Consider the following 16,320-nt stretch of genomic DNA (forward strand, 5'->3'; position numbering starts at 1 on the left):
GTATATTGATAATACTGTAAGTAAAATAGGTAAAGGTCTGTCAGTGATTAGAAGAAGTGTACAATTAATGACACCAGAGTTTATAAAGGAGGTTCTAAATGCATTAGTGTGATTATTGCTATGTAATCCGTTCCAGTGCTTCAGCAAAAGAAATTTTAAAAAATGAAATAGGTTGGCACTTTTTACAGTTTATATTGCACATCCGATAACTAAAGAAACATATTTGTTAAAATCGTATTAGCAAAATCAATATGAACTTGGCTAAAAATTGTTTGGATAGTGAAGACAGCTGACAGGCAGTCTGTAAAAAAAAATATTTGCCCCTTTCCAGATTTTTAAGTTACCAGTTTTTTTTCTTTTATTTTTTTGCATATTTGTCACATTTAAATGTTTCAAATGCTTATCCTATTTTTAATATTAGAAAAAGCTAAAACTCAGTAAATACAAAATGCAGTTTTTAAATGATCAGTTTCACTGACTCGTCTGAAACTGAGTGAAAAAAGAGCCAATGTCCAAATAAAATTTCCTCCAGAAAGCCTGGAAATGTAATGCTCAAGATGACTTTTAGAAACACACAAATGCCTGGCTCCTTGGAAGCAAAGTATAAAAAAATGAGGGATGACTCAACACCTTTCCACAGTACTGTCAAAAATAAAATTAGAAATGCTCCCACATCGTCATAAAACCTGGTATTTAAATTTGAATTACTTCCGATTGAATGACTGAATGCACATCGCACTGTAATTTTATATGTAAGCCAGAAGTTAGAAAGTGCTCTCGCTGACTCTAAAATATAACGACTATGTCACATGGTAACTACAAACGATCGCCTCGTTTGGCGTTAAGATTCAGTCTCCATATTAGGTTTCATGTCGTGAGCTCGTGTATCGGGTAGAAAATGAAGTTGATTCTGAAAAGTCTTTCCTGGGTTTGTTATTCAAACCTGAGTGACGCGCACGCAGAGCTTTTGCGCGTCTCCAAGAGACGCGTTGTGTGCTGAATGTGTGCGCCGTTCTCTCCGTGTTACCGAGGTAACGGACCTCCTGGGATCGCTATCCAATCAAAACCCGAAAGCAAGGTGTTTGGGCCAATCCGATTCCCAGTCTGTTTTGTTTGACACTTAGTTCCTCCAATTGCCTTCTCGGTGTCTCTATAGCTGGCAACTCTCCTACCTTCTCAGGTTAGTCCGTTGTTGGTTGAACGCTGGATCAGTGTCTACGCTTGGCTGTTCCGAAGTTTTTCATTTCGACCAAAAAATGAGGGAAATAGTTCATCTGCAGGCCGGCCAGTGCGGCAACCAGATCGGCGCGAAGGTGAGAGTGATAGTGGTTTTAAAGTTGAGTTTGAGTGTTTGAAGTTCGAGTACGCGGGCCACTAAATTAAATTAGCGCCAGAGCTAATCATAGCGCTGCTGAGTTTGACTGAGCCGACTGATTTAATCGTTTTATTCCGTCCCTGTGTGTGTGTTCTAGTTCTGGGAGGTTATAAGTGACGAACATGGCATCGATCCCACCGGGACTTACCACGGAGACAGCGACCTACAGCTGGAGCGAATCAACGTGTACTACAACGAGGCTACAGGTTAACTTCACACTGCACAGTCTGATCTAATTTCTGGGTGAGCTGAGGTAATTCAATAGCCAGCAGAAACCTGGTTAATACAGCCACCGTCCAGTAGGGGGGGCATTAATCAACCCCCCTTTCAGAGTCAGGGGGCTTTTTCTTGGCTCTCCTTCCTGGTTACCGTCACTCAGTTTCCAAGACAAAACAACAAAAACAAACCCTTGCCTAGCAATGGTGCCCACAAATTAGACTGTTCCCGCTTTAAGTCACACTTCGGACTGGGATAATATTATCACTAAGTTAAAGAGGCAAAGCATTGAGTATGTTCATGCAGTTTATGACAAAGTAAAGTTTTTATAGTTAAGTACAGTAAGTATGTGTATACTAGTTTCTGCAGTGGGTTTGCTCATGTCATAGTCTGGGTCATTCTACGGTGACGTCTGTCTCTGCCCCACCCCCGGCCTTTGCAGAAACATTTTAGGGTTACAGTTTGTTTCTGTGTTTAAAATAAACATGTTATTTAAACAGTTCCTGAGCTATCAGTTTGGCAGTGTTCGTTTTTAATCTGTCATAGAGTGGCCCAAGCACCACAGTCAGCTATAGCGGCTAAGCGCTGTGATTTCACATAGTTCAGAAGTGAATGAATGAATGAATAAATAAATAAGTTATACAATAGACACAATACACACATAGAAATGTAAGATATGTAGAACAAATATAAAATGTATAAAGAAAGTAATGATCCTATGAAGTTGCCTCACCGGTGTTACTGTGGAAAAACGGCCTATTATGAGTTCACTTCCTATTACTAATTTCCTTAAGCTCTGTAAAGAATTCATCATACCACCTCCCAATTTTGTGAGCACAATATGACAACGTGGATTTTATGAAAGGGACTATTAAAAACAGCCATTACTTACTCAGTAACACCAGTGGCTCCTATGTTCAGAGGAACTTTTTGCATAAACTATTTGTATTTTATGCAAATGCTAAGTTTTTTTTATCATAATGAATCCTCTTTTTGTCTGGTATGGCTTAACTGAGTAGCATGATGATTAATACGTCACTGGTGTTACCGTATGGGGTTTATTATTTCTGTCACATCAAACTGATATGATAATAATTTCACATCAATTGAATTTTGTTACAAGTAAGAGTTAAGATATAAAGGATTACATCACTTCTCATTTTTAATTGTTCTTCAAATTATTTTTATTGTTATAGCAAATAAACAATTCCACGAATGGACAAATATTGGGTCACATTTTAACAAACAAAACTGATAATAATAATAATAATGACAATACTAAGAGATAATCCCCAGATCCATTATTATTGACATTCTTCTGTCTGAAGAGAATTGGGACCAAGTATTTAATTAAAGCGTTTTAAAGCAGTCCAAAGAAATGTTCACATACCTTCAGAAAACCTGGAAAATTGAAACCGCTTTTACCAAAGTTGCTCCTTTGGCAAACACCACTTACAAAAGAATTCAAGTAGATGTAGATAAAATATATATTTTTTAAATCAACAAACTGTCTTTTGATTTTTTTTTAAATTCATAAATGAGCAAGTTCTATAATGTGGTTTAGGGTTAAATATTTTAAAATAAATCAATTTTAAGATCTTGCGCTATCTCAACATCAGACATTTCTGTAGAAGGACCCCTCTGTTTCTTTTTACTTTTTTCTTTTTTTATAAAGATTACACCAAAAGAAGCGTTTTCTGGGTTGAAGATTTGAGAAATTTAGATGGTTACTGGTAATTAAACATATCTGTCTTGATTTGAAAAAACAAATTAACAAATTGAAACTGAACATGTTTTGGTTTTTGTTAGTTTTTCTAAATCATAATATCTTCTGGTTGTTTTTGGTGTGATTTTCACCTCTTATTAAAGTTTTTTTTCCTCTGTAGTTACCTGTGATAATTTGGGCTTTTTTAGTTTTTGTATTTCTTTGCACTTCGCGTAGTTTGCTGATAGAGCTCGGAGGATTATTAAGGATTTATAACTGATATTAAACAGGTGCCCTATCCCTAAACTAATTATATAATCTTGAAGTTAAAAGTGTGGCTTTTTTTGGTCATCTGTTTTCACCAGGTGGGAAGTATGTCCCTCGTGCGGTCCTGGTGGACTTGGAGCCGGGAACAATGGACTCTGTGAGGTCCGGCCCCTTCGGTCAGGTGTTCAGACCTGACAACTTTGTCTTTGGTGAGCCTTTGAAAGCTGAACATTCATTCATTCATCATCCTGGCTTTAGAAAAGTAAAATGGAAAGTATTTTGACCAAAGGAAAAAAAAAATCTGTGTTTGTTTGTTTTAATTTGTCTGTATGTACTTATTTGTTTGTTCAAAAAAAACCCAGTGGAATAGTACGTTTTCAAGTGATGTTTCATGTTTGGCTGCTCACTGTAAGTAAATTGTGTTTTAAATATGGAAATGGAGTCAGTGGTGTCAGATGCCTATATTTGCTTGTGACACACAGGTCAGAGCGGGGCAGGGAACAACTGGGCTAAAGGCCACTACACTGAGGGGGCGGAGCTGGTGGACTCAGTCCTGGATGTGGTGAGGAAGGAGGCAGAGAGCTGCGACTGCCTCCAGGGCTTCCAACTCACGCACTCCCTGGGCGGAGGTACGGGCTCCGGCATGGGCACGCTGCTCATCAGCAAGATCCGCGAGGAATACCCGGATCGCATCATGAACACTTTCAGCGTGGTTCCCTCCCCCAAGGTCCGTATTCGACATCCACATCATTCCAGATTAACTGTGTGGGGCCCTGCCCGCCCTTAATGGCGCCTTCTCCTTCTTCAGGTGTCCGACACGGTGGTGGAACCATACAACGCCACCCTCTCCGTCCACCAGCTGGTGGAGAACACGGACGAGACTTACTGCATCGATAACGAGGCCCTGTATGACATCTGCTTCCGCACGCTGAAGCTCACAACGCCCACCTACGGCGACCTTAACCATCTCGTCTCGGCCACGATGAGCGGCGTTACCACCTGCCTCCGCTTTCCAGGCCAGCTCAACGCAGACCTGAGAAAACTGGCCGTGAACATGGTGCCGTTTCCCAGGCTGCACTTCTTCATGCCGGGCTTCGCACCCCTGACCAGCCGTGGCAGCCAGCAGTACAGGTTAGAGCAGCCGGATGCTGTTAGCAATGCCTATTTCGAGTTTGAATTATATCTCAACTAAAATATCTGTTCATTTTCCTAGGGCGTTGACCGTTCCCGAGCTAACCCAGCAGATGTTCGACGCCAAGAACATGATGGCAGCATGCGACCCACGCCACGGGCGCTATCTCACAGTTGCTGCCATCTTCCGAGGCCGCATGTCCATGAAGGAGGTGGACGAGCAGATGCTGAACGTGCAGAACAAGAACAGCAGCTACTTCGTGGAGTGGATCCCCAACAACGTCAAGACGGCCGTCTGCGACATCCCGCCGCGCGGCCTCAAGATGGCTGCCACATTCATTGGCAACAGCACGGCCATCCAGGAGCTGTTCAAGCGCATCTCTGAGCAGTTCACCGCCATGTTCCGCCGCAAGGCCTTCCTTCACTGGTGAGAGACACCCCGGTCCGTTTGTAGCCTGAGTGCATGCCCTCATGCGACGTGTTAATCACCTCACCGCTTCTGTTTCAGGTACACGGGCGAGGGCATGGACGAGATGGAGTTCACGGAGGCCGAGAGCAACATGAACGACCTGGTGTCCGAGTACCAGCAGTACCAGGAGGCCACGGCCGAGGAGGAGGGAGAGTTCGAGGAGGAGGGTGAAGAGGACATGGCCTAAAAATCAGCACGGCTCTTCTTTTTCTCCCTTTTCTTCTTTCTATGCAACAGTTTCAGGTCAATGCGGTTCAGACGTCAAGAAGTTAAACAACTTTTTTCTTTTCTTTTCTTTTTTTTAAGAACAAAAGTTGTTATATATCACCAAGTTATTTAGAGCGTACAGGTGGTCTCCATGCTTTTATGTGTTACATGTTTGCTTTTGTTCCCCATCTTTAAATATGAATGTTTTCAGCCTGTTCTTTCTTTTCTGGTTAGTATCACCTCATCATTGCGCTGTTTCTAAATGGATGGTGTTATTAAAGGGAGCCTGACGCTTATTACAGGAGGTGTGATCAAAAAAACTCCATTAAAAAAAAGATGTAGCAGTAAATAGAACACTAAATAGAACACTAAGCCCACTAAGCCCCGGGCGCCTGCTTAGTGGGCTGCCCACTGCTTCACTGAGTGAATGGGTCAAATGCAGAGAAAAACAAGTAATTTCCCCATGGGGATCAATAAAGTATCCATTATTATTATTATTATTATTATTAAATGTCCTGTTTGTGTAGATCACTTACCCTTTTGCACTGTTTGATGTCACCACAGATTTTGAACATGACCCAGCTCCAGCTTTAACATGTACTAATGAGAGAATGTAACACTGACTAATTCATGGCACTTTCTTGCGATTTTTAACACTTAACGTTTAATGTAGAATATAATTATTTTATTTTATTTTTAAGTGAAATTAAATATTTAAGATTTATTCTAAATGAAAGAAAACACTGAGAGCGTCAGGAACTCATCACTCCCACCTAACTTTGTGTGCTTGTTCTGATTTTGTAGAAGAATTTAAATAAAGTTTGTCTTTTTTTTTTTTTTTTTTGTAGAGGGGTTCAGTACAGCCATGATATTTTTACATTATCATGAGCCATCTTTCTGCTCATATCCCTTCTATCCTAGCGTGTGACATCCAAAACTTCCTCAATCTGAAATTGCGAATTCCCTGTTGGGGTTAATAAAGTTTGGTGCTACATATGGTGGATTACTTCTACTTTTGTCTTTTTGTCTACTTAAAAACAAATGAGTCAGACGTGCTCTTGGCATGATGAGTGCAGGTGTTTGTGCAGTAGTACAGTGGGGGTAAAGATGAGCCATATTTGAGTTCACTTTTAGCAAAGAAAACATTTAATATTCCGATTTTTTTTTATACACACATGGGTGCTGACTAAATTCCCCTTTTTTAAAAGGAAAAAGCTAAGTTAAATTTAAGGTCCAATGTGAAATATGTGTGTATTTGATTCTGACCTCTCTAATTACTGGTGGCTCGTTTTAAATCATAGAACTAAAAACAATGGATATATTTTACAGATAGATATATTTATGATTTAGCATTACCTTTCCCTAATTTTTAACAAATTTCATCATTTTCACAGAATGCTGGATAATTGTAGTTAAATGTTTATATCTGAATCACTGGTTAGCCTGATGTGGCCAAGTCTGCTCATCTCCTGCTGTCAAACTTAAGGGGTGGAGTGAGGAACAAAATGCAGACGGGGGAACAAAGTGGATGTAATTAAGAGGAGATGATAGCAGCAGTGAATGAGGAAAGAAGCAGAGAGCTTGGACATAACCAGAGAATGCAATGAGTTGAAAGCTCTCTATGTAACATCTTACTTAGCCTTTCCAAGGCAGAAACACCTTCCCGTCTGCTGTGCTCTGGGAGTTGGACACTCACACACATCCTGAGCTGCTATGTCAAGGCCCTTGGGGACGGTTGCTATGGGTCGCTCCCCAGCTGTGACAATAAACAGGCTCTGCTGTCCCCTTAGGAAACACGTAACATTTGTCAAAGTGGGAGAGCAACTGAAACTGCTGCAGGTCTACTTTCCATCATGAACACTGGCAGGTAATGGTAGACTTGAGCCAGGGACTTCAAAACAGATTTCTTTTGAAGCATTTCTGTCAGCAATCTGGGAAGATTGTACCGAGCAGGCGTTTCAAGAGGAAGCTGGCCAAGTACCAGGGGCTTCTGGAAGATCGCAGGAGACAGAACAACTAGAAAACCCACAGATCAAAACACCTGGTGCAGCAGGTGTAACTTAAATGAGACATTTCATCCTGTCTGTGTAAATGTGGTCAGAAGTTTATATCATGGGTGTTGAACAACTGCAGATTTTTGCATCATCAGTTCAACCAACTGTACATAATTTGATGTTATCCCTGCCATGAACTGGAAACTGCTGGAACTCCTGCATCTCTGTCCACAGAGAAGCGAGTTTAAAATCTCCATTGATGGAGAGGATGCTGGAGAAAGGTTTTATGATCAGGCGAGACAAACAGAGAGCTTTTTGGCCACTGTGCCAAGTGATATCTTTGGAGGCGTAAGTGAGGCTTTCAAATCTAAGAACACTGTGAACTGTCAGGCATGGTGGTGGTAGCATCATGCCAGTGGTACTGGTACATTACACAATAGGTATGGAATAATGAAGGAGGATTACCTTGTAATTCTTCTGTTTCACTTTAAATCAACAGCTAGAAATAAAATCTTGTTTTACATCATGTATGTTTTATAACATGTATGCTGCACAATCATTACAGAAATCTATAAAATCCCCAAAATAACACGACATTCACGCTCATGACAAGTGGATGTAAACTTCAGACCACAGCTTTATATATGTCAGTCAGTTTTGGTGCAAAAGATTTCCCTGCAACATTCAGAGGTCTTTTTTTGTTCTAAACTACGGCTTGACCCATGTTTTTAGGTGCATACTCAGATATTTTACATCAGGGGGAATTTTGCATTTGGCGATAACCTCTGGTTCAGATCTGTTCATGCAAAATAAAAGCTGCTTATGTGAAATTTGTTTCCTCGTCCTGTCCGGACATGCCACAGATTTGATCTTTATCCACCTTCATCAGTATAATGGCTACTTTCCTTTAACCTTTGTCCAGCTGCACAGCCACACAGCTAACAATAGCATGTTTTTGTGCGTGTTTGAATAAAGCTCAGTGCAAACACTCATCCATGTCGGTATTTGACTTCATCTCTCAGTCTGCTTAACCTGCTATAATTATTATGGCCAGAATAATGCACCATTGTGAAAAGTTTACAGGAAATTTTGCAGTGTGTCGGGTAAATTAGAGTAAATATAATGAAAGACTGAAGAGAACAAGACAAAATTCAGATTTGCAAACTGTTTCTTTTGAAAACTGGGGAAATCTAACTGCATTTGATCATGAGAAGATTTTACATCTAACTAATTCAAAGGGATTTATCAGAAGCCATCGGAGAGAACAAGAACCTGCCGATTGCAGATGAAGGGAAATAATCCACCATTTCTCGCTTTTCCTCTCCAAAAAATGAAATGTACACGCATGCAGAAGTTGCAGTAACAGCAGAGGGAGATATTTTATTTCAACCAACATGAAAATAATCATGAGAAAGTTTTTAAACAGACATTATTAACACATTTACATGTATATACATATTAGCCCCCGAGCTAAATCGATTCTAAAGATTAAGGATCCTGGTATGTACTTCATACTTTTCTTGCTCACTACCGACTTTGTGGATTTAAATACATTATCCTGAATATTTAAATGACAGATAACAAACAAATGTCATTATGATTGGACACTTCCTGGTCCCGTTTCTTTCCTTTACATGGAACTAAAAAAAAGAAAATCAGCAGCATGCACATCATTTACAAAGTTCTCAGCTCTCAGTCCACAAACTGCTCCCCTTTTTTCCTCTGGTGTGCCTGTAGTTTCTGCTTTTTATTCATATATACACAGGAATGATCATGAATGCTTTCAAACCTATATAAGATGATATAAAGATAAGTTAGAGCATTGTTTTTGAAGTCAAAGTAAAGCTGACTGTTTGTTATCTAATGCACTGAGTTTATTTGATCTTTTTTCCTCTCGTCTGTTTTTTTTAAATCCAGTTTTGGGATTTATCAGCCGTTAAGGTGTCTGCCTCCTCTTGAATAAAAGGAATGCCTGTTTTCCAGAAGTCATGAAACCGCGACTCCATTATGCAGCTGACCCATGACACAAGGATTTAGTAAACATTAATCGACCTTCTGTGCCTTACCTTATTTCCTGCCGTGTGTATACCAAACAAACTTGAAACAGCAGTTTCACATACAGACACTACTAGTCGTGCCTGTTTTGTTTTTCCATATAAACCACACTGATAAGCCACATATGTACGCTCACCACTCACTTTCTAGTACTTGCTTGGACACCGTTTTGCCAGGGCCACCTTAATTATTCGTGGCATAGATTCAACAACGTGCTTTTTGGTCCATGTTGGCACAACAGTGTCACACAGTTGCTGCAGACTTGTCAGCTGCTCATCCATGATGGGAATCTCCTGTTCCACCACATTCCAAAGTTTCTCTATTAGATTGAGATCTGGTGACTGCGGATGAAATTTGAGTACAGTGAACTCATTGTCATGTTGAATGAACCAGTTTGAGAGGAGTTGAGCTTGAGTTTTCCCACCGGGTGCAGCCATCAGAAGATGTGTACACTGTGGTCATAAAGGGACGGTCATGTTCAGCAGCAATACTCGGGTAGGGTGTGGCGTTTGAATGATGCTCAGCTGATACACAGCGTGCCAAGAAAATAGCATTACACCAGGCAGGATAGATCCATGCTTTCATGTTGTTCACATCAAACTCTGACCCTACTGTCTGAATCCGTCCATCCATCCAGCAGAAATCAAGACCCATCAGCTCCAGTAACATTTTTCTAATTTCCTAGAGTCCAATTTTGGTGAGGCCATGTGAAGTCTCACCTCAGCTTATATTTCTTAGCTGACAAGAGCACTGTAGCGTGGTCTTCTGCTGCTGTAGCTCATCTGCTTCAAGGTTGACGTGTTTTGTGCATCAGAGATTCTTCTGCATACTTAAGTTGAGTCGAGTTACTCCTCTGACCTCTGGCATCAACAAGAGATTTTCACCCAGAGAACCGCCTCTCACTGGGTATTTTCTCTTATACAGACCATAAAACCATGGAGACTGTAGAGCCAACACGTCCCAGCAGATCAGCTGTTTCTAAAATACTTAAATAAAAATAAAAATACTTGCATCCACCTGGGACCAACACCCAAGTCACATGTCCAAAGTCACTTAAAGAAATAAGAATAAGAAAGAAATGTGATGAAATATGATGGATTTTGTTTTATTTGTTGTCATTTTTTTTAAATACTTAATGGCAGTTCAGCATTTTGTGCATGACATAAAACATCACACCATCTTTGGGCCTCTTCTCACTGAAAAATCATGAAGAAATAAAAAGAAATAAAAAAGGAGGTTTCAGACAGCAGCTGTAATATTGAGACAGTAATATTTCATTTACACCAGCAATGGTGACAGTTATGCTCTCTGTGTGTTAATTCACCATCAGTAAACACTGTAAGTGCTGGAAAATGTCAGCGAGTGGCTAGTTTACACCGCAACATCCATCCATCCATTAACAAAAACAATATGAGTAACAACGAAGGCTGTACGAACGCAACTGCTCCCCGACGTCCACAACGAGAACGAACAAATTCATATTTTCATTAGGTCAACAGAGCAACACACCCCAGTTTATCCCAGAGGTTTTCCCTAAGTTCCTGCTCAAACAGAACTGTGAACTGCTCATGAAAGGAAGAAGCAAAATACAATCAAAACAATTGGGTTTAGGCCTAATAACGTCCAGCATGTGGGGACACGCCTGGGTGTGGCAACAAAGATAAAACAACCACAGAGTTCATTCCTCATCAAAAGTCTCTCACAGAAAACCGGAATGACTCCAAACAAAGAAAAGCACACATAGAGTTTAAAATACAGAAAACCTCTGGTTTAGGAGTTAGTAAGAGTATTGTTTTTATACTTTTGATTTGTCTGCTGCTCTTCTAAAATCTGCCAACTCCTTAAGTTGGGAACCAGCTGGTGGGAGTGAAAAACAAGAAGGACAGAGGGGATAAAGTGGAGAGGAAAGAAAGGAGACAAGGGAAAGTCAGCCTCGGGGTTTGAGAATTTAGCCGATTGTATACTCGTAGTGAGCCGTTCACTACAAGAAGGAGACAGAAAATATCAACGGATTCTCCTACAGCACGGAAAATGGAAAGTCCATAGCAGTGAAATAAGGCCACATGGGACATATATATGAATAAATAAAGAAATGGGGGAACTATATCATATCTGATAATTCATTAAAAAAAGAAGAAAAGATGAGAGGCACTGTGCATTTTTTGCTGTTAACAGAAGGATTACACTGATCAATATTAAAGGGGACCTATTGTGCTCTTATAGGGTTTTACAGTAGCGGGTTATTATTTTAACGATGGCCAGTCTGTGTGTGCAAGATTACGAACCCAGTGAGAGCAGAAAGCTCTGACACAAGCTTCTGGCTGTGAAAACAGAAACTCCGCCCACTTTCTCTTTACAAGGAGCTGCCAATGAGAAGATAGCTGGGCTAAAGGGGGAGGAGCTACTTGAGCAAGAGATGGCTTATTTCAACCTGATATCACAGTCCACCATTTCTCGCTTTTCCTCTCCAAAAAATGAAATGTACACGCATGCAGAAGTTGCAGTAACAGCAGAGGGAGATATTTTATTTCAACCAACATGAAAATAATCATGAGAAAGTTTTTAAACAGACATTATTAACACATTTACATGTATATACATATTAGCCCCCGAGCTAAATCGATTCTAAAGATTAAGGATCCTGGTATGTACTTCATACTTTTCTTGCTCACTACCGACTTTGTGGATTTAAATACATTATCTCCCCCTGCTGGTAATGCAACTTCTGCAGGTGTGTCCATTTCACATTTTGGAGAGGCAAAGCGAGAAATGATCAAGGTGGTCCAGTGTCTCTATTACATGTTTTGCTTTGAAACTGGGTTGCTTACTTTGAACCACGAATCATGCAAAGCTATTTTAGTAAAGGAGCAGAATAGGTTCACTTTAAAGTTTTAATCAGATCTCAACCATTAAGAGTCATCCACATCCAAAGTGATGGGTATGATGCGGGATTTACACTCGACATGTAATGCAGTTTAACGGATTAAAATACAAGGTGTGAGTAGAAGGTCTGTCCATAAAATATATTAAAAAAACCACACCTGACATTTGGCCCATCTGCCCTTCAAAGTTTGAATTTTGGCTTTTCTTGGATCTCTCCCTGGAAGTCCCGTTACTAGCTTTGGGAGACCTCGAAACTTTTGTGTCAAAATGAGTTGTTGAGGAGAGCTCGGTGTTCAGGTACAGCCAATTTTCAGCTGAAAAATGAACGCATCAGGTCAGGAGCGAGTTGGACTTTTTAAGGCAGAGATATTCACTGTGAACTGCGAATAGTTCACACAGCCGCTATAGACTTGTGGCGGTGTTTGCAATGGGCCTAAATTTCATTTATTTTCTCTAAATTTTGCTATTTTTAGTATAGCACATTTAGTACATTTCACAATTTCTTCTGGAAATTTTTCCATTTTTGGGACATTAGGGGCTGAAATAATGCATAAAATTAAATTTTAATCCTAATAATCACCTTTCTGTGAGTATTTGGGATGTCAAGGTAACACCTCCTAGGTGAGGTGCGCCAGGCATGTCCTATCGGGACGAGGCTGTGGGATGGACCCAGAACACGCCCCAACTCCAGTTAAGCTGGAGGAAGTGGCTGGAGAGAGGGAGGTCTGGGTTTCTCTGCTTAGGCTGTTCCCGCCACAACCCGGCCCTGGATAAGAAGAAGAACGACAGATGGCACTACAACCAGCTGCTTTGAATACGGCGAGTATGTTTTTTTTTTGTCTAGTAGCAGGTGTAAATAATTATTTTAGGGATTTAGCATGTGCACCTCCAACCAGTTTCTGTACAAATGGATAAACACTTTCCAGGTGGACTGGGACCATCTTTTTGCTGTAGATCTGTATCAGATGTGGTAAAAATATACCTCATAACGAGAAGAAACAGTTGCAGAAACTTCTGGATAAATCTGAAAGCGAGTGGCATCAATCACCAGTCACGCCAGCACAAGCTTTGCTCAGCATCCGCCCTTGTCGTCACACCCGGCGCTCTGTGACTTCATCATCTTCCTCAAAATTAAGTTGTAGGGTCACTGAGGGACAGAACGGGGCTTCCAGGGAATGATCTGGAAAAAGCAGCCCCTTTAACTGAGGGGCAGCAGTGCACAAACACACAACAGTATCTGCTCAAAATGCTGTTATCGATCATGTGACGTGTTGCCAGAAAGGCAACCTTCTGCGTCGGGTTCACTATTCTCCACAAAAAGGGTTGAAGCAAAAAAAAGGTGACACTAATAAGACAACTCAGATGGGCGTCACCTTTCACCAGTCTGTATCTGAAATAAAAAGCACATCTGACGTCCCGGGCACTGAAAGCTGTGTGAGAGATTCCTGCCTAATAACATCAGATGTTTGTAAACTCGTTGTGCGTTTCTGTGACTGCTGCTGAGGTAACAAACCCGAAGCGTCCGTTCATCGCGTCTCTGTTCGCTCCGTTTCCCTGTCAGCCTCCGTCCGATGTGACCGATGAGCACAGTTTTAATTCGCCGCTTGGCATCATTGTAAGCCGCCACATTCGGCAGGCGCAGACGAGGACGCGAGAACCACTGCTTCCTCTTCCTGCTGAACCTCTCTGACAGCCAAGATGCGAGTGAGCATGCTCTGTAGAGTGGCAGCATCCAATGGCTGAGAAGTGTACCAGTGGGGACTGTTGAGGTTAAAATGGAAATGATAAAAAACATTATTTTCACTTTACAGTGTCAACATAAAGTTTTTTCTGTTTGCTGATCTTTGTGAAATTTTATGGACAGAAAATTTCACATTTTTTCACCTCAAAAAAATTATGGGAAATGACAAGGAAATTCTGTGTCGTTAGCTTGTGTTGATCACACAGCATTGAAATGCTTGCTGAAGTGTTACTTTTGTAGAAAATACAGAAACAAAAATAACAAGACACCCATAACCAATTCAAGAAGCAACGCCTACACGAATGGTTTCACAGCTAAGCTCGGGGTAATAACGAAGCTCTGACCTGTGTGTGTGGACGTTCTGTTCGGGCTGCAGGTAAAACATGTTGGTCTTTTTCTTCACAGACTCCGGGCTGTGGTGCACAAAGAAAGTAATGCGCTCAGTTTTCATTCCTGCAGCAGTGATTGCAAGTTTGTCTGTGTGTGAGTCTCACCATCTGGAGAGGTAGAACTCATAGAGTCGGACAGGACAGTGCAGAGGGTTGGTGACGTTCTCCATCATCTCCAGGTCCCCCTCGTTCTCCGTCTGCCTTTTTCTGAGTCGTTCTGGACATAACGGGACACAAAAACCCAGCTGATCTCTACTTCTGTGCATACTTTAGTTAAAGTCATTCACATGATTTCAGTCAACGACGCCCACCTGTCTCTTCAGAGCTGGGCGCACTGGCACTGCTTCTCTGGAATTGGAGGTAGTAGACTTTGCCGGCTCGGCTGCAGGGTTTAGAGTGGCGGGTGAAGTTGGAAAAAGACAGGCGCTGGTGCTTCTCCACGGTGTTGAAGTGGAAGTATTTGGTGCAGAAGAAGAGCAACGTGTTGAGCAACACTATGGGTGAATAGGCGCCCAGCTGCTTACACTCCCACAGGTAGGACTCCTCGACACGGGAGGAAACAACGCCACCTGGAGGAAGAGAGATGTCTGGCTCTTTTTGTTTGCTGGTTGGTGCTTAAAGCAAGATAAACATACTGTAAATATGTATCAAGATAATACCCTAGAGTGAATTAATTCGTAGTTTTGCTACAATGCTATGTCCATTAAAGAAAATAGATGAGGAATAATTGAATAAAATCTATTTTATTCATCGTACCACTAGGTAGTAGTTTTGGTTTCCAGAGTTGAAGCATCCCAGAGATCTCGGAGGCAAACTGATTGTACAGCTGGTCGGTGAAGATGTTCTCTATGCGACCCATCATAAACAGATGCTGTCCAAACAGAGAGGGTGGGGGACGGAGAGGGTTGTTTTAGGAGAAAAATAAAGAAACATGATGGAAACCAGTTGTGCAGTTTTTTGTGGGCACCTGTTGTATCCCCAGACAGAGGTAGAAGATGCTGTCCGGGCTGTAGGGTGCTCCGTTGGGCCGTCGCACTTCTTTGATGAAGCAAGACAGACCGAAGCTCAGCTCAGCGGAGTTGCAGTCAAGGACGTCTTCTTTCACTTGAACTGGATCGGCTGTTACGGGGAGAATGAAGGTAAAGCGCAGGCAGTGCAGATTAAACAGAAAATTAATCAAGAACGAGGAAAAAAACTCACATTTTTGTGGCTGCTTGTTGCGTTGCTGGACCCAGCTTCTCCAGGCTTTAACCCCATACAGGTGGTTCAGTTTGGAGGTAGCAGAAAGTGCCATGGTTGTGCCACGCTCCAGAGAACCAGTCCTCCTCCGACCCTGGATAGTTGATGGGAAAAAAGCTTTTTATGGCCAAATTAGGTGCATTTTAAACATCATAACAACATAACATGGAAGTACAGGGAAGCATTCTTTGTTTTGAGTCCTGGTTTTTGGATCAGTAGGAGTTTTCAGCAACATAATCAGACAGGGTATGGGGAAATAAACCCCGCCCCCATCCTGATGGGTTCTCTGCCCAGTGCCTCCACATTTAAAACAATTCCCTAAGCACCCTTGACTGGCAATAATGGAAATAGAAGCATGGAAGATTTGTTATGCTCTTACAGTATAATTCAAAAGATAAATGATTAAACATAGCTTAGGTGATTTTTTGTTGTCTTTTAAAATATACAAGTAATAAAATAAGCTGGCAAATTCCAAAGTCCATCATAGGGGGAAAAAAGAGACTCGTGATCAATTATGTCGTACCCGTTTCCGGCCAGACGAGCCCTCTCTGGGTCTCTTCACTCCTCGCTGTGGAGCACATGACTTCTGATGCAGCGACTCTGCAAAAACAAACATTTCCAATTATCCTGCTTCTGTTGTTAGTGGATG

The 16,320-nt window shown here is 41.4% G+C and overlaps 2 protein-coding genes across 3 annotated transcripts in view; one reads left to right on the forward strand and one right to left on the reverse strand.

The window, feature by feature from the left end:
* The first annotated feature begins 1,098 nt into the window (after positions 1-1,098).
* On the forward strand, positions 1,099-6,366 carry LOC146551930 (tubulin beta-4B chain). Its single transcript, XM_085257620.1, has 7 exons — positions 1,099-1,313; positions 1,473-1,581; positions 3,662-3,772; positions 4,046-4,290; positions 4,372-4,694; positions 4,777-5,121; positions 5,203-6,366. The coding sequence occupies exons 1-7, from the start codon at positions 1,257-1,259 to the stop codon at positions 5,348-5,350; spliced, it is 1,338 nt and encodes a 445-aa protein (XP_085113746.1). The 5' UTR covers positions 1,099-1,256; the 3' UTR covers positions 5,351-6,366.
* Positions 6,367-8,718: 2,352 nt separating this feature from the next.
* The window catches only part of LOC146551931 (zinc finger MYM-type protein 4-like), a 29,339-nt gene continuing 21,737 nt past the window's right edge, over positions 8,719-16,320 (reverse strand). For both annotated transcript variants that reach the window (XM_085257619.1, XM_085257618.1), the window contains exons 22-29: positions 16,195-16,271; positions 15,633-15,765; positions 15,400-15,551; positions 15,189-15,303; positions 14,744-15,001; positions 14,538-14,649; positions 14,388-14,456; positions 8,719-14,063 (exon numbers count right to left, since the gene is read on the reverse strand). In XM_085257619.1, coding sequence (XP_085113745.1) covers positions 13,913-14,063; positions 14,388-14,456; positions 14,538-14,649; positions 14,744-15,001; positions 15,189-15,303; positions 15,400-15,551; positions 15,633-15,765; positions 16,195-16,271 — 1,067 coding nt within the window. In that variant the 3' untranslated portion in view covers positions 8,719-13,912. The remainder of the gene's footprint in view (positions 14,064-14,387; positions 14,457-14,537; positions 14,650-14,743; positions 15,002-15,188; positions 15,304-15,399; positions 15,552-15,632; positions 15,766-16,194; positions 16,272-16,320) is intronic.

The sequence above is a fragment of the Mchenga conophoros genome, linkage group LG19 (genome assembly GCF_057382185.1).
Source record: "Mchenga conophoros isolate Kocher_MC1m ecotype Shallow Benthic linkage group LG19, M_conophoros_male_GT1.1, whole genome shotgun sequence".
Taxonomy (NCBI): domain Eukaryota; kingdom Metazoa; phylum Chordata; class Actinopteri; order Cichliformes; family Cichlidae; genus Mchenga; species Mchenga conophoros.